This window comes from Lutjanus erythropterus, chromosome 4 (assembly GCF_056507025.1).
Source record: "Lutjanus erythropterus isolate fLutEry1 chromosome 4, fLutEry1.hap2, whole genome shotgun sequence".
In the NCBI taxonomy this organism is placed as follows: domain Eukaryota; kingdom Metazoa; phylum Chordata; class Actinopteri; order Lutjaniformes; family Lutjanidae; genus Lutjanus; species Lutjanus erythropterus.
Window position 1 is genome coordinate 8116059 of NC_139320.1, and position 19243 is coordinate 8135301.

A 19243-nucleotide genomic window follows, 5' to 3' on the forward strand; every position below is an offset into this window, starting at 1 on the left:
AGGTATAATTCTGGCTTTTGTTGATGAGGTGCAATCTCCAGTGGAAAACAAAATCAAGAAAAGTACTCGCACCAAAAACAGATTGAGTTGAGTCAAGCTGGGCTGCACCGTGCAGTAGAAACACAGGTTATGGGTGACTCTTTCATACACATGCCCATTTGATCCATTTTTAATATTAAAAATATTAGAATACACATTTAGTATGTGATCCAACATGTCGGCCAGTCCTGCGTGACAGTCTCAGGCTCAGGCTACAGTGAGCAGACTCCACCTGACAGCTCAGTCTAGACTAGCTGTGTCTGTGCTGCTGATAAGCCAAGGACACACTCAAGGAAACATCCACAAGATCCCACACAGACGCACAAATACAATCATCAGTTTATCTTCTATTGAGCAATTTGTCATGAAGGCAGCGGTGGCAGCGGGTCATTATTTAGGTTTGACACTGAGGAGTGCATTCTTGTATTATCACAGTAAAAACACTGAACACATATTCTAACCATGGAAATATGCCACACGCTGTACGTCCTCCAATCAAAACTATCAGACCGGTGCTCGTGAAAACCCTTTGGGAAATACGTCATTAGTCCACCCATACAAACATCATCATTTATTTAGTCACTGATTGTAGTGCTCATAGATATCACACAATGGAAGAACCACTGCAAAAACATAACCACAAAACACACTGAACACACTAAAACCCTTTCTATTTAACAAGCCATTCTAGTGTATTATAAATCAACACTTCACTTACATCATAACTTCAAATCTTATGAATCATCAGTTAATGTAACTGTGAAGAAAAATCACAGGAGGAGATTTTGTTGCTTTTTAACCAACTTATTTGGATGTTTTCTTAAATATTGTTCAATTATTATGTTGTGGTTCTTTGTCACATTATAAGCAGCATCTATATTATGAGTGCATGGAAATAAATATAACTGGCCCTTCCTAAGTCCCACCCCTTTCTCCTCTGTGCTCCAATAGCAAACTTGGTACCCAGCTGAACCGCAACTTTCTTCCTGTATTAAGAAATAATATGTGCTCGGCTTGTTTATGTTGAAAAGAAGGTGTTGATGGGGGACCTGTAAAAGCAACATATACTTGTTTATAGTAACATCTTCAGTGAGCTAATGTTAGTAAATGTTAGTCACCTGGCTAGCTAATGATTGAAGTAGATTAGCTCGCTAGTTTGCTTGTGTTTTTCTAACATTAGCTATCAGAAGTAACTAACTAACTACTGAATAATGTAGCTTAGCTAGCTAGTTTGCTAGCGTTTTGTTAGACCAAATCAGGGCTGCATCTGAAATTCCATACTAACATGCTGTTAAGTATGCTAAATAAGTCTGAAAATGTAGTAGGACACCAGTAGTAAGTGAAGTGCATACTTTTTATATGTTCAGTATCTAATTAATGGACGTGACGCCAGCATACAAATCCCACAATGCAATGCAGTGACAACAACAACAATTCATAGTACCAGACAAAGGTAGACAGAAACCAAGGCAATTCTGGTGCAACATCATTAATGATTCAATTTAAATTTAAGCAAGTTTTCACTTTGCTAGGCATAATATATTTTTACATTAGTTTGTTGTTTGCGTTGGTTACCAAGGTTACGTGTCTCCAACTAGCAAGGGGCTCTCAGGAAGTGATACGAGCTAAGCATTGTGTCCAAAAAGATTCATACTAGACTACTTACACAAAAATACGCTGAACAATAGAACACATTTGGGTATGTAGCGCATGATTTCAGAAGCAGCATAGCTAACTAGCTAAATAATCATTGATGTAGATTAGCTAGCTAGTTAGCTAGCATTTTGATAACAATGGCTACACATGTCTCTTTTATAGGTCCCCAGCAATGTCTTTAACCATCTCAGAAATATGGTTTTCTTTTTCTTCACATAGCATATCTACGTAGCCCTAAAGAAAACAGGAAATGAACAAGTTGATCAAGGTTCCAAAAGGGTCGGGACTCAGGAAGGGTCAATTACAGCATGATACAAGAAATATAATTTGCATAATATGACATAAAAGGTAAGTCTCTCACTGCTTTTAATTCAGACTGCACTTCAAATGTTAACCACAAAAAAGGAAAGAGAAGAAGAGTAGCTTTATGATCAAAGCTAGCAACTGTCTGACACCTGCAGTGTTTCCAGACACACACACACACACACACACACACACACACACACACACACACACACACACAACCTTAGCATCTTGAAAACAAACATCAACTGGCCTTTAATCTTAAATGTGTGAAGCTTCTACTTTACCTGACGGAGTGGTGGTGGGTGGGTGGGTGTGTGTGTTGGGTGGGTGGATGCTCCAGTAACACCACAGGGCTACACAAACACACTGCTGCTGCTCATAAAGACGGGACGGGAGCGTCAAACTGCTGCTGGTGTCACCGAAACACAAAGAAAGAGACCAAACTCTGACTGCAGGGATCCAAAGAGGAAGCTCCTTTCTTTGTGTCCTCTCTCTCTCTCTCTCTGTCTCTCTGTTCTGTCGTCAGGGTCTCTCACTCACTGCCTCTCCTCAACACACACACACACACACACACACACACACACACACACACACACACACACACACAGCCTCTTGCTGTCATAACACACACTGGGCTAAAGCCATGTGGCTGCTGACACACACTGTCTGGCTGCTGCCTGTTGGTCCCCTCCCTCTCACTCTCTCTCTTCACTCACTCTGTCACTCTCTCTCTCCTCACACACACACACACACACACACACACACACACACACACACACACACACACACACACACACACACACACACACACACACTCCTTGAACACTTGTACCCTCTCTCTCTCTCTCTCTTTGGGCTTTCCTGTCCGGTCAGCCTCGCCCCAACACGCGGACACAAGGCGCTCATTCTTTGGGATAAAGACACGCTGTGTTGTTCATGAGAACCTGCAGAAATGTTCACCTTAAACTGGACTCGTAGGTAAACAAGGTGGTGGAACACAGTGGAACACAGTGAAGGGGCAACTTCTCACTGGAGAGCAGCCATTTATTCTCTCACACTGGAGCTACTGTGAGCTAAATGGAGCCATATTTTCCTACATGTTCACCTCCTCTGTACTGAATCTATTCTAATCTGTTCTAATAATAATAATAATATGCTTCAGTTTATTGTTCTGTATCTTTGACAGACATCTGATTTAGTCTTTGGATTATATTCTACAACTGTCAACACAAGGGTAACATGAGTAAAGGAATCTGAATATATGCAGGTACTCAAAAAATAAATGAAAATGGTCTACAATTAGTGTGTTTAGCTTTAAAAGACCAGTGCATGGGTCTGCAACCTTCTGAGACATTTTTTGGCAAAAATAAAGATCAAATCTTTTTTTTTTTTTTTTTTTTTTTTTTTTTTTGGCATCTATATCCATCTTTGGAAAACTCAAGTCCAGCCACTGGTAAAATTTAGAAGAAAAGGTTCTGAACTGTAGACGCAGGCTATGTTGCATATTTTAGTTGATAAAATATTAAAACGTTTTATATTTGGAGTACAGACTACATATTTTTACAAATAGAGATTGTAAAAATCACTTTAGAGCTAAAATGATGAATGAAAATTAAATTGTTACAAAACATAACCATTATTCATTTTCAGTTATTTTTTTATCAGAGTCAAAGAGAGGCACTAGAGAGCATTAAAAGAGCTGCATGCTGCTCCAGAGCCGCAGGCTGCACACCCCTACGTCAGTGTGTAGGATTTAATGGCATCTTGTTTTCTAATATAGCTTTCTGCATTTTGTGTTCTTAGTGTAATAACTTTTTACAAAATTTTCAAAGGAAATTGTTATTGAGGTAGAGGATTCAAATAAGCCCCCCCTCCCTGAACTGTATATTATTGGTCTTCTTTAGAAAAAAATATGTCAATGGTGCGAGACAAATATATTTTTGTTCCTATCTGAATTGTGCCAGGAATTACACATATCATGTTTCTTAACGTAAAAGATATTTTTCCAAGACAAGAAGGTCACAATTTGTCACAGGGCTGTTGTATTTTAGCGTAGTTTTGTGTGAAACCCCTTCGTGTACTACATCCTTGCCCTGAAGTGTTTTATCTAGCAGCTCTTATTAGAGAAAGAATGAGTAAGACCCACTGCTGTCTGACTACATCCTGGTACAAAAACACACAAGCATCGTAGCTTCAGCGGCTAAAGTTTTTGGAGGGAGAAAGTCATAACGTCACTTACGCAACTGTTGGGTGTGTAGTCTTTCTAATTACGCATCTTCACAGTCTGAAACTTCAACAGTTTTAGGCCAAACAGTGGCTTTCTTTACTTGGACAATTATCTTTTAAATTGACAAACAGCATATGTGTAATTTATGGCACAATTCAAACTGGATCAAACAACTATCTGTCTCTTGCCAGACTCTGGCTCTCTATTGTGCAAAATAAAACTTAAAAAAAGATAGCAACCAACTGAATACGTTACGTTTGATTATTGCTGAAACGTATTACATATGAGAGAAATACAGTCATAGACACTGGAAAATGAAGCGTGAGGTTTGGTGGACCTTCAGCCAATCAGAAATGCACACAGAGCTGGATCAGCCGGACCGAGCAGTGCGGCGGGTTATGTGATCACCCCATGAGAGGAAGAAATCCAGGATAAGAGCCATGCTAACCCAGCTTGGACTGAAGGCTGCTACTGGCTAATGTCCAGTGAGGAAAATCAAGAAACCAAATGAAGCTGGCCAAACAAGAGGAATCAGACTGTTGTGCCCACGTCTTACAGAGACCTGCTCCACCACGAGACCCCGGGTCAACCTGTTGCACTTGACGGACGGACCGCGTCCTCAGCTGAGAGAGCACACAGTCAAAATTAATGGGCACTGTTTCTCACATGTCAAACTGTGTGTGAAGATCATTTTTTGACCATATTATCATCACCATCATACATACACTACAGCCATGGTTGTCCTGGCTGAGTCTTAACACTGCAAAATGACAGCACGTCATACCCAAAATATTCAGTTCTGTTTCTTGTTCCCACACGTCGTTGCCAGAGAACATTTACATATTTCAGTGCATGCAGGTCTGAAGTGACAGATGTACACACTGCAGCTCTCAGATGTTGTTTTAGTGGGTCAATGCTGCCATGACAGTGAGTGACCAGTCTGACCACTGTGTTGGCTCAACTCTGGAGGGAATCAGCATAAATAGAACACAAATGTCCAGAGAGAGTCACAAACAAGACTGAGGTCACACAAATATGAACACGTTGTGCACCCACGATGTTCCAGAGCATACTGTGGTGTCTGAGCCATGTTTGTTGTGGTGAAGAGTTATGTAAGCACAGAAGTATATCTACATTTATACAGAGACGAGAAGTAACTAAGTATAAATACTTTGTGACTGTCTTGGCACTTTACATGAGTGTTTCCTTTTTACTTTTTACATATACATTTTGAACATAAATATCTGTACTTTCTTTCTGTTATCAATTCTAAGGTGTTTGAGGAGAATTATCAATTATCTTTTGTTTTGCCAACACAAAACATAAAGAGACAAACAACTAAAAGACGTAACAAGACAAAAATGATGCTACAATAAATAAAGACAAAAGTAAAAATTGCAACAAGACAAATAAGAAGTAATAAGAAGACATAGTAAGACAAAAATGACGTAAAAATACAAAAGACAAAAATTATGTAACAAGACAAAAATAAACATTTTTCTGTAACCACTTATTCTCGAAGGGTCGCGGGCTGCTGGAGTCTATCCCAGCTGACATTGGGCGAGAGGCGGGGTTCACCCTGGACAAGTCGCCAGTTCATCACAGGGCTGACACATAGAGACAGACGACCAGTCACACTCACATTTAGAGTCACCAATTAACCTAGCATGCATGTCTTTGGACTGTGGGAGGAAGCCGGAGAACCCAGAGAGAACCCACGCAGACACGGGGAGAACATGCAAACTCCACACAGAAAGGCCCTGCTCCAGCCAGCTGAACTCAGGACCTTCTTTCTGTGAGGCGGCAGTACTAACCACTGCACCACAATGCCACACCAGGATGAAACCGACGTAACAAAACATAACAAGACAAAGATTACATAAAAGATATACCAAGACAAAAACAACCTAACAAGATGTCACAAGACAAAAATGATGTAACAATGAAACAAGGTGAAAACAATATGATGAAAATTACATAAAAGATGTAAGAAAAACAACAGAAAAGACGATAGATGAAAAGATAAAAGATTTAACAGGCAGAACAAGACAAAAATTAGGTAAAATATGTAACAATATGAAAACCACCTGACAAGATGTAACAAGACAAAGATGACACTAAAGATGTGACAAGATGAAAACAATGTAACAAGTCAAAAACAAGATAAAAGATGTAACAGGCAGAACGAGATGAATATGACGTAAAATATGTAACAATACGAGACAAAAATGATGTAAAATACAAAATAAGGTAAAAACAACGTAAAAGATGTAACAAGACAAAAACAACACTGAAGACGTTGCTATACAAAAACAACGGAACAAGAAATGATGTAACAATACGTAACAAGACAGACTATGTAAAAGATGTAAGACAAAAACGATGTAACACAACAAAAGGTATCTAAAAATACATAAGACAAAACAATATAAGAGATGCAACAAGATGAATATGAAAAATGACATAAGACAAAAACGACAATAACATTACATGGCAAAGATGTGAGAAGGTGAGAACAATGTAACATGACGACAACAACGTAAAAGACAAGATGAAGACGTGACGATGAAAATAAAAAGACATTACAGGCAGAACAAGACAAAAATGACAGAAAAAGACGTAAACAGACAGAGAGGAGACTCAGTCATGGAGAAAAGGTGAGGTTCATTTAACTTACGTTTTTACTTTTACTTCAGTAAAGAAGCTTAACAAGTGCTTTTTTTAAAAAAAAAATACGCAGGTATCTGTACTTTTACATGAGTACAGATTGTGTGTACTTTTGCCTCTGTATTTATATACATCATTTGACTGATTGACATAATTTAAAGAAAGTTAAAGTAACCTTTTTTCTAATGTGCAGCTGTGGAGAGCAGATCCACAGCAGCCAGTCATCAGTGTTGAATAGCTGGTGGTTCCTCTGACCAAACTGGATCTGACTGTCCTCTCCACTATGATATCACTAAGCCCAAATTCCAGCTGAAACCACAGCATGAATCTGTGTGTATTCAGTATATTGTTCAGCACATGCCTGCGTATCCTGATCTGGAAAAGCTTCATTTTGAATTATACGGCAAACTGCACATGCCTAACATTCCTGCAAGGCTGGGTGGGAATTATCAAGATTTATATGAAGCACACTCATCTGTCAGCCTAAATCACACAGCTGGGCTGTTGCAGAGAAAAACATCCCGACCAAACCGACTGAGACGCATCACACTCAACCTGTTTATCCAAATGAAATTCTGATGTTGTGGCAGCTGGTGGGAAATCATCTTCTTCTGCAGACGCTTGCACAGAATAGAACCACTGTAATATATCAGTGTGGGTTGATAGGGAGTGTTAATCACTGCTGAGATGTCTGGCTTTCCAAACTCCCTTTCTTACTTGTTCTCAATATTGGAAACAAGCTCTACCTCCCACTGGGACCACCTACCACATTTTTCAACTGCTCAGCAATGTTACAACAATGCATGAAGGTCTGTTCTCAAGCTCAAATGTCTGTAATTGATTTTCTTTTTTGGTCATTTTTGGGATTTGTTTGATAGGGACGGCTGAAGAGCAGAGAGGAAAGGGTGGAGAGCAGAGGGATGACACACAGCAAAAGGCCACAGGCCTGAATCGAACGAGTAAGGCATATGAGCAACAAGGGCGCCCCCTCTAGCATCATTTTGTATGCATTCCTTCTTTACTAGACATTTGTGTTGGCTGTAAATAGCGAGCTATCCAGGGGCTAACATGTTAGCGAACAGTTGCCTTTTAGCAGCGGTGCACCGGAACTATTAGAGTCTGGGTCGGCCAAAACTTAGTCAGACACACCAACAATTCAACAAAATGGAAAAAGTTTTTGCTGGGATAAGCAGCAGGCAGCAGGTAGCTTGTGACCTGTTTTTAGTGTGTAGTTGCCATATACACAAACCCAGCAAAGGGCAGCAAACACCACACAATGATAGCAGAATAAGTAATGTTTTTTTCTAGATTTTTCTTTACTTAAACTTGTATTAAACAGTAGATAACTGCAATTTACTCTGTTACTATTGTTTGGATAAGTTATAATTCAGTTTGTGTTTGATATTAAGAGCTGTAATAATCTTTATGAATCATTTTGAATTTCTTTTTATCATTCTTATTTCTCTGTGTTCACAGTTACATGTAGCATAATGATATAGACTGATATTATTTCTATCTGTCAACATACCTCTGTCAACACTGCTGGACTGATTCAAGAAGAAGAAGATTCAATTGTTTTCTAACAAATCTGGGACAAGTGTGATTTCAGTCTCCTAAATAACACAGTCCTTTGCAGATGCTTGGCTACTCTGTGAAAGGTCTCAAATGCTTAATCTTGACCAAGATTTTGCTGGCCTTCGAGAAGGCCTAAGTAGATGACTTTTAGTCCCACCCACTGTAAATCAAAATGTGATTTATTCATTCAGTCACTTTCTAAACAAACACACAGGCTGTGTCCTGTCCAAGTGATGATGTCTTAACCAATGAGTGAGCCAGCTCAAACCTTTCTCTGCCTAAATACAACAACAAAAAAATCTGATTGGACAATTTTATTTTGCTGTTTTCAGTACAGTAACGCTTTCATTTAAAAAAAAAAAAAAAACTGATCGAAAATTAGGTTAAAATTAGAAGTAGAAGAGAATAACCTAATAATTAAATGACATTAATCAAATAGAATATATTTTGATATATCATTATGTAACATAGAAGGCCCTCAGGGTTCCCTTCTGCCTTTTACAGACTCAGTGGAGCAATATTTGAACAAATTTGAAGTTTTGTCACAGCTCACCAGATGACCAGATGCAAAATCAGTCACAATTAAGTGTTTTAAATCACATATGAACTGTGCTCTATGTCATCTATGCACCAGTATTTGGCCCAACAATGATAAAAAAGTTGTTTTGTAGTTATTTCTTTTCCTGCGAAGTAATAAAAAACTGTTGACGAGTCATCCTCCACTCAGGGGCATGAACTAAATTTGTGTCCAATAAAATACCTTCTCACGTACTGCAGTGTTTCTGGTGAACGGGCCTCACTGTATGAAAGCAGAATTTTATTCACTGATGTGGGTGAAACTGGATCTGATTTTATGGGGAAAATATTTTCTGGTTTCCCCTCTGATACGTTCCGGCTGTTTAGCTCCAGTTATTAAATTAGCTACAGAATTTTTCTGATGGACAAAGAGCTTTAGCTGACTTGTTGCCAAAGCAGTTAACCGTAGGCTAACTGTTAACTATTAGCGAACACAGGAACAAAGCGGAAACTAGCAAAAATACGAAATTATTGAAACAAATATGAAGTAACAGGATGAAAATGACATAACAAGACAACAACGACATAACAATATGCAACAAGACAAAAATGACGTAACAAAATAAAAACAAGATGAAAGACGCAACGGGCATAACAAGATGAAAATTATGTAAAAAAAAGTTGTAACAAGACAGAAGTGACGTAAAAGACGTAACAAGACATTACAGACAGAAAGGGAGACTTCTTTGCTCAGAAACAGCTGGTAGGAGTCTCATTTAGAGGCCGACTTTTTACTTTAATACTTTGAGAAAATTTACTTGAGTAAAGAAGTTGAAGCAGTATTTCTACTTTTATCAGACTTGTTCTAAACAAGTACTTCTAGATTTTTTCACAGATCTAGCCTCTTTTCCTTTTGAGGTGCTCCAGACTGATGCATGTAAGTACTAAATGTGTGCTCCAGACCATTTTCGAGGGGCTGGAATACTTCCACCAAAGTTTCACAAAATAGGGGCCCTCAAACAACATTTTGCATAGGGCCCCAGAAAAGCTAGAAACGGCCCTGCTCCACGTGAGCAACACTTTTCAGTTTATAATCTGTCACATGTTCTTATGTGGAGCTTTAAGCCACTGCAGACTGGCATGGCTACATCACATTACAGGATTTGTACTTATGAAAGCTTTGTAATGAAAACTTAACACCGTTCTCTCTCTCTGAGCTGAATATGTGCAGGATGATTGCCTTGAGCGGCTTTAATATGCATGCAGTGAATATACAAGGAGAATTGTCTTTTGCATTTCCCTTGTAGCGTCCGTCTGAATGGAAAGCTGCTGTGACAAGGCACTGAGCCTCACATCCTCTGCGTTGATGCAGTAAAAAGGCAGCAGCCTCCAGGTAACCGCAACTCACCGGGGGTCAAAGGTAAATTTCCTCTTTTATGTGAATATATACACACACACACACAACCTCACACTTAGCATAAACAGACGTCTGAGACAGTAAAAGCTCCCTGTCCTTTCATCTTTAATGAAAAGCATATTTGGTTCTGCTCCCCTCCTCCTCCCCTGCACCACACCAGCACCCACGCACCCATTCAAATCTGACGCCTTTATAGAAACATACAGTGGCAGTGCTGCGGGGCTGAGCTGAGGGAAACGCTCATTACGAACATCAAAGGCCTCGATGGGCGCTGACTTGATCCTTTGAGATGATTGGAGTATCTCACTCAGTTGAACAAAAAGCTTGGACGTCTCTGAGCAGGATGGAAATTCAATTACGGAGCGATTCGGGGGCAGGCGGAGGGGGAGGAATGTAAAGATTTGAAGGAAATGGGTCATCATTTTTTGCCAGGATGTGTTTGCAGTTGATGGGTGGTGGATCAGACTCCCACATGTTGCCCCTGCAGCCCGGGGCCATACTGTAGGAAGCTGCTGCAGCAGCTCTGTTGTGGTGCCTACAATGTGCCACCACAGAAATGTTGTATTGAAAGACACTATCGCCGAGTGACTGAGTATCCCTACAATAACTTCCATGTCAGTCTTCATGTCATGGTCCGTCTCTCCATGCTGAGATGTTGTTCCCGTTTCTGACAATGGCCGGCAGTGCTTTAATGTCTGCTGTTTTGAGGGATTACTGAGAGTTTAGCTCCAGGCATCATTTCTTTATGATGGTGTCTGAGACACAGAGCAGGAGAACAGCAGGACGCTAGTGCCATCTAGTGCTCAACATGCAAACTGCCTCAACACTGACAGGAGGAAGCAGTGCACAGATATTAACCCAATCATGGGAGAGAGTTAGCATTAGTGTTATTTTAGATAAATATGATGACCAGATTGCACTGGTCCTTCTAATGTACTGTTGATAACAAACTTATTTTTGATGTTAACAAAAAAAAGGTCACTAGAGACTTAATTTCCTGCAATGAATGCATGTTTTTAATGTAGATAAGAACATTATGGCATGGCCTTTTAAGTCTTTCATCAAATCAGATTATAAAATCTTTTTATCAACCTCTCAGTTCAAAACTACAAGAGTAGAGTACAATCATGGCAAGCAGTGCCTAGACTGATAAATCAGCCGGGCCGATATATCCACTGTGATTAGCTCATCAAAGAAAGCCTGTATCTATTTTGTGTGTATCAGTACTGTTCCTGTATCTGTATTGTGTGTGCAGTGCTTTGACAAAGTGGTTCTCCAGCGCATAAAGAACAGCATGCCAGCCAGCCTGGACCCACACTAGTTTGTATTCAGAAGCAAACAGATCCACGCAGGATGCCACCTCAACTGTCCATCAGTCAGTCTTCACTCACCTTGAGGAAAACAACACAGCACAACGCAATGCCCCCGATGAAGCTGACTGGCGAACTTAACACTCCAGGCTTGAGTACCACATTCTGCAGCTGGATATGAGACTTCCTCACAAACAGATAGATCAGATTGGCAGTCTCACCTCTTTCGCTCTAGTGCTTGATACCGGAGTCCCCCAGGGCCGTGTGTTCAGCCCCATCATGTTCACAGTGTACACCCATGACTGCAACCCCCAACATGGAGAAAACTGTGAAGTTCACAGATGACACCACCATCATGAATGAGGAGACTTCATATCGAGAGGAAATCAAAAGTCTGGGAGAGTGGTACACAGAAAACAATCTATTACTCAGCGTCAAAAACCAAGAAGCTGATGCTAATTTTCGGAAAAAGGAGGCTAAGATGTGCAACCTTATTTATATCAGTGGAACTGAGGCAGAGCAGGTGAACAGTTTTAGGTTCCTCACAGAGAACCTGTCATGGACATCAGACATCACCCAGGAAAGACAGCTTAGAAACGGCTGTTTCTTAAGGAAACTTAAGAAGACAAATTTCCCATGCCATGTTTTTGTTAACTTCTACAGAGGAGCAACTGAAAGCATCCTGACTGGAAAACATCACAAACTGACATCATGGGATGTGCACGGTCAAGAACAGAAAAACTACCTCTGCTCACTGAAAACCCCCAAAACATCATTGATATCCTGAGCATCAGTGATATCGAGAAGGTGCCTGCGCAGAGCCCAAAGGATGTTAAAAGATAACACTCACCCTGCTGCCATCAGATACATCAGACACAGAAATATCTACTGCTGTACCACCAGAGTGAAGAGCAGCTTCTTCCCCCCTCAGACAGCATAATTCATCCTCAGCACTCCACCTTATGAATAATTCTTTATTTTTATTAATTGCTACGATCCATTCCAATAAATCAATAAATCAACAAAATCTTTCATTTATATCCTAAATGATAAATGAATTACCTTGTATGCTTGTTGTTACAATTATGCAATAAGCAAATGTAAAGGCTCATTATTATGTGTGTTTATGTTAATAATAAAGACAAATATACTATTAGCATTGTTCTGATACTGATACCAGTATCAGAAATGTCTCCAGAGAGCCTAAAATTCTGGATTGGGTATCGACATGTATGTGACTCCATGCTGTTAAAATAATATAGCCTTTAAAAAATAATACCTAACTATATCTACATATACACCAGGGAAAAAATGGTATTAGTTTTGCTATAGTCAAAATCCACCTTTAAAAGAGTAATTTGAATTGTTTCCCTTGAGACACAGGATTAAGCAGTCTAAACTCAAAAACAACAGATACAGAAAGTCCTTTATATTTCACATTAATATGGTTCTACATTTGCAGAGTTAAAAATTAGGCCCACAAATTGCCTTGAAAATACAATATATGACAATACAATGGATGGTTTATTCATAAATGTTTTAAGTATTTATGAACAGCATGGCTGTGGAATTCATAAGGCTCACTGCAAGGTGAAGTTCCCACAAAAGGACACTGGAAGGTTTTAGTGCTCACTGTCAGCTTTGTTCAGCTATCTTCCTTTCATCAGGGTAAACACTAAAGAGGCCCTGAAAACCTCCACTGAAAACATTTACTGCAAAATCATGTCTTTTATTATTCATAACCCACCATCAACAATCCAAAGTATAATCAGTGGCATACATTTTCACAAACCACTTCAGTCAGACACGTCACCTCAGTGAGACAGTGAGCTACTGTGCTTAGGTTGTTTTTAGGAGCTCACCACTTGAGCAGAGCAATCTGACATCTGAAAGACTCCATTAAATATGGATCCATGTCTGAATGTGCACCTCCTATAGACTGAACTGAACCTGGACGTCAAGAGATGCTGCTGCTGAGGACAGAATGTAGCAGGACGGTGTGAGGACGGATCCAAACAAAAAAGCTGCTGAGTGCAGCTCCAGGGTCAGCCGACCTGCGGCTGTTTGAACGGACACACAGAGGAAATTCCACATGCGGATACAGAATTCAGCCGATATCCTCCCTGACTCTCTGTGTTTTAGTTAGCTGTAACATGAACTGCTTACTTTTAACATTTGTTCCTTTGTGATTATATAGAAACATGTAAAATATGCATCCACAGCTGAATTTTAATGTATTTTGTCTCACATAATTTGCACATGTGGTGAAGAATCTGCACCATCTCAATATACTATTTATATATTCAACAGATTGGGGTCTTATTTGATTCATTATTAATGTTGTAATCACTAACATACACTGTAGAAATAAACCAGTTGTTTTAACTTAAAAAGTTAATGTCTTAAAATTGACTTAAAACTTGAAGTTGACTGAGTTTGAAACAACAAGTTGAGGCAATTTTGCGATGATTTAAAACAAACAAACTTTTAACTCAGACTTGATATTGATTCAGTTGTTCTTGAGAAAATTGAACCAACAATTCCTGATTGTTGTGAAACTTCATTTAATGAATTGATTGAACTCTGTACAGTACATTCATTCAACTCATTATTTCAAGTCAAAAAACTAAAAGTTAGAAGAACTCATAGTTATAAGTTCTGAAGTTCAATTAAGTTTAATTAATTTAACCCTCCTATTATCCTCAAATATCACTAACACATTTTGACCCCAGGAATATTTGCCTCCAGAAAATGATTTACAGAAAATTGTTGACCAAGTTTTTGTGTCAGGCACTTTGTTTATTTGTTGAATACATAAATAACTCCTTGATAATGAAACCTTGATCTGTCCTCTAGCGCCACCATCAGGCCAAACTTTTAAATTAGAATTAATTTATCTTGAAAAGTTTTCATCCAAATCTTCTCAAATTTACTGACAACATTAATGACCACAAGAATGTGAACCCTATTGGTTTTCATGATGATGTGACCTTTCCTGCAGCGCCACCATCAGGTCAAACTTTCAGTTTTAGAGTTAGTGTATCTTGAAAATCTTTCATCCAAATCTTTTCTAATTTGGGGTGCACATTCATGACTCTCACAGAATGAACCATATTGATTGATGTTGGTGACCCCCCTTTCCTCTCATAAACATATTTATTTACTTATTTTTATCTCCTTATTTGTAACATATTTGTGGTTAGTCACTATAAAGTCTCACTCACCCCTCCTCTTTTGTTATCCTTTTTTTGTTTATGATTTTTGTTGTTTGTTTGTTTGTGTTTTTTGGTTTTGTTTGGTGTGTGTGAGGGGGTTTACATGTTTGAACATTCATCCATTTATGAAACAGAAAATCCTAATGAGAACATCAGTCAGATAGTCAGAACATGGAACAGTTCTTTATGCTCACAGTCAAGCTTCTAGTCTGCTCTACTTTACACAGGATGTACAGAGAGTGTGTTCATGCTCCTTGCAGACATATTTCTTACATAGTGAACAGGTCATGCTGGTCTTACAATCATTTCTGGTGGGACAAACCTGACACCTGTCAATATTGTTCCCCCTCCTCCATGTCATGTATCAACTCAAAAGTATCAACTCTGCACCTGCAGGTGTGGGGATGTTAGGTCACACATGGGTCACACACAGACACACATCATCATGATAATTTTATGCTTAATCAATTGTACCCATCAAATTAGGAAAAGTCATGAAATATGAAGCAAAAAAAAAGTCAACTATTATTTTTTGAATGATAAACATTGAATGGGGTCAAACTGACCCCAAGGATAATAGGAGGGTTAATTAAATAGAATTTGTTCATGAGAAAAGATTAGTTGATTCAACTAAAAACCTGTATGATTTTTATAGTATATCTAAAGAGGTGCTGAAGAACTCTTTACTTCTTTCTCTCTCAATTTGTTTTTGTTGGTTTCTTTCACTCTCACTCTCAGCATACCTGCCCCCTCTTCCTCACACAGTCTTTGTCACTCTGCTCGGGAAAAGTGTCACCTCTCAGTGGACGGCCGTAACAGCTGGCACTAACAGGTGAGAGTGTAAATGACACAAAACAACACACTGTGTGTCACTGTGATGATCCCGCCAGTCTCATTCACTCCATCCTGTGTCGACTTACAGTAGCCACAGTTAGCGAGTTACTGTCCATTGATGATGGCTGCTACATTAACATTAACACATCTGGAGTGTTTTGGTGTGAGTTGCAGAGTTTTGGAGCTGTCTGCCTTAGCATAGGAAAAATATGTGTTTGATTTTGGGGTGAACTGCCCCTTTAAGCCAGTTTTTCCTCACCACTGTCGCCAAGTGCTTGCTCATGGTGGGAACTATTGGATCTGTGTAAATAATATTGTAAACGGTATCGTCTAGACCTGCTCTATATGAGAAGTACCCCGACATAATTTTTGTTATTTGTTGCTATGTGAATAAAACTGACTTGACTTGATCTAAGTAGTTAAACTCTGTTTTGTTGAGTCTTTAAATACACAGAATAAGATGAAACTTTCATGAAAGAAACATCATTGTCGCAGCAGCACAACAGAAAGGAAACGGGAAATAACAAAGAGAAAGTTCAGCCCATGGGGAATATTTAACAAATGTAAAGCAACTAATTAACAACTAATTTTGTTGCTTTTGATGTGTCCACAGTTTTATGAACATGTGTGAGGATTCTTTAATTGTTTCCCCTGTTGCTTTTAATATCTGCAAAGTAATTTTATTCTGGAAGGCGCAGTGGAGGCTCAACCTGAAAAACACCTGAGGAGAATGTGTGAAGGTGAGAGGTAATGATGGACATGCAGATATGAATATTAGAATAAGGAGAAAACATGACGAAACAGCAGAGGAGGGATCAAGTCATTGTTTTGCAAGTCACAAGTAAGTTTCAAGTCTTTGCACTCAAATCCCAAGTGAAGGCAAGCAAAGTCAAGTCCCCAGTGAAGACTAACAAGTCCAAAGTTAAGTCCCAAGTGAACACAGTCAAGTTCCGAGTCCAGTACCAAGTGAAGACAAGCAACTCCGGAGTCAAGTCCCAAATGAAGTCCTGAGTCAAGTCCCAAGTCAAGATGAGAAAGTCCTGAGTCAAATCCCTAGTCAAGACTGACAAGTTCTACATCAAGCCCCAAGTCCTTTGAGTTTCAAGTTCTCAACAAGTCATATAATGACATTTTAACAACACAGCCTCTGTCTATAGTCCTTTGTGAAACTTCAAAAGTCAAACAAAATTGGAGGTCGTCGCATCTCCTTCTGTAATTTTCGTCCGGCATGTTTTGCATGCAGCAATTGATTTTTTGTTGATCGCTATTCAGTAACAGTAGTTCTCTATGGTTCTCTCCTTCAGCATGATTGGATGCTGTCAGATTGTTTAAAATCAAGTGGATCAGTTGCAAGTCTCTTGTCTTAAGTCATTATATTTGCAAGTCATGTGACTCAAGTCCACACTCGTGCCTAACAAGTTGATGTGTTAACACGATGTGTAAATGTGTCACCGCTGTAGCTTGTCAGATGATCACCTGCCTCACAGCTACATCAGTGATACCAGTAAATCTGGAGTATTTACAGTTGGAGCTCCGCCTGTTCCGGTCCCTGTGCTGTAATTATCACCTCAGTGTCGGCAGCACAGACATGTTTTCCCTTTGAACTGCAGGCAGGGCTGCTAATGAAGAGCCAACAGAGGCCCAACACAGCTCTGCTCAGCCACAAACACAACATGTACTGAGGCTGCTCTTCTTAAAAGCAACGGGACTCAAAACATGTGGATCACAAGTGGATTAAGAGTTATTCCATATTGTTAATTAAGGAGATGGTTAGATTAGTAATCCGTCTTGATGGTTTTTTTTTTCATCGTTTTCAACATCTTTGATGTCAGGTTGTGGGGGTTTCCCTCTGTGCTTCATACAGCCAAATCACTATTTACTTATTATGTAATCTGGATACAAATAAAGATAACTGTATTCCATTACAGTTACAGGGAAAAAAGACGTGACCAGATTACAGAATACATTTAGTAAAAATTGAGATTATTAGCAGGATTAGAGTTTTAAAATAAAGAACAATACACTACCATGCACAGTGCACAAAGCTGGGAATTCATTATCATGGCCTCTAGTGAAAAAATAGTGAAAAAATGTTTCACTGGGAGAAAATGTTGCCATTCTTTGTCTTTAAATCAATCAATAAATCAATAAATTACACACAACAAAGCAAGGAACAGTTGGACAAACTAATAAACCTAACAACCAACATAAAACTGCAACAATTAATCTATAATTAATGGACCGTTACATTAATCTGCATCTATTTTTCTTAATTGATTAATCATTTAATAGAAAAAAAAAGGTCAAAATTCTTTAATGTTTGAAGTGTCTTTTTTTCTTCTGGTTTCTTTCCTCCTCTCTGACAGTAAAATGAATACTTTTGAGTTGTGGACAAAACAAAACATTTGAGGACGTCATCTTGAACTTTGATTGACATTTTTCACATTTTACGGGCCAAACAACTACTTGATTAATTGAGAAAATAATCGACAGATTAATCAGTGATGAAATAACTGTTGAGTTTTTCCTCACCATTGTCGCCAAGTGTTTGCTCATGGCGGGAATTTTTGTGTCTCTGTAAATTATATTCTGAAGAGTACAGTCTAGACCAGCTCTATATGAAAAGTGCTCTGAGATAAGTTCTGCTGAACATGTCTGTGGATGCTCTTTGTTTTGCCAGTTTAGTTTTAATGGTCAATACTGCTCATGATTTTTGTCCATATAATCTGAAAAGTAAGACACATCCATTCCTGTGAGCCAGAGGATTTTATCAGAGATGAACAACCAGCCACTGGGAGTTCAGGAAAACTGGAAAACATTTCAGAAAGAAAAAAAAACAGGATGGCACACAAAAAGGTGCATTTTCCTACCTTGAATCTCACTTTCTTCAGCATCATCCTTGAATCCAGGCGAGTAGACAGCGACAGAAATGAGATGTCACCAAACTTTTCCAACTCCAGACTCCATTCAGGGAAACAAAACTCCAGTCAGTGCAAATCCAGTCACAACATCCAGCCTGAATGAGTGTGCAGCCCTGCACTGTGAGCTGTCTGCCTGCCGACTGTGTGTTTGACGTGCCAAAGACAACAGTGTCTGCTCCAGTGTGGCCCTGCTCTCCCCTCTCCCTCTCCCTCCTCTGAGACCCTTCACACAGCTTATCAGCCTGCTCATTCATTCGGAAATCAGACACACCCTCTTTTTATGACTGGAGGGCTGCTATTAACACACCACCACCCCCTCCTCCAACAACACCCCACAGTCCAAATATGGGTGCTGGTAAGCTCTCTTGACCTCGTCCCCTGTGACCCTTTAAAGCCCTAACCCCTCCTCCTCCTCCTCCTAACCCCCGACGCACTCTTCCTGTCCCAGCATTTACCCATCTGTTGGGCCGCAGCGTCTCAATTCAGCATCTGACTCACCTCATCCTCATGGCTGCTCAGCTTCTTCTCTCACACAGTCCATCTGTATGAACAGACAAGAA

General features: G+C 39.4%; 1 protein-coding gene across 2 annotated transcripts in view; it reads right to left on the reverse strand.

The window, feature by feature from the left end:
• Window positions 1-18842, reverse strand: part of phldb1b (pleckstrin homology-like domain, family B, member 1b) — a 178455-nt gene extending 159613 nt beyond the window's left edge. Inside the window, exon 1 of one of the 2 annotated variants that reach the window (XM_084716847.1) lies at window positions 18633-18842. In XM_084716847.1, coding sequence (XP_084572973.1) covers window positions 18633-18659 — 27 coding nt within the window. In that variant the 5' untranslated portion in view covers window positions 18660-18842. Of the gene's footprint in view, window positions 1-2285; window positions 2603-18632 lie in introns of those variants that run through there. The other variant, XM_084716855.1, reaches the window with a different exon arrangement.
• Between the last annotated feature and the right edge of the window lie 401 nt (window positions 18843-19243).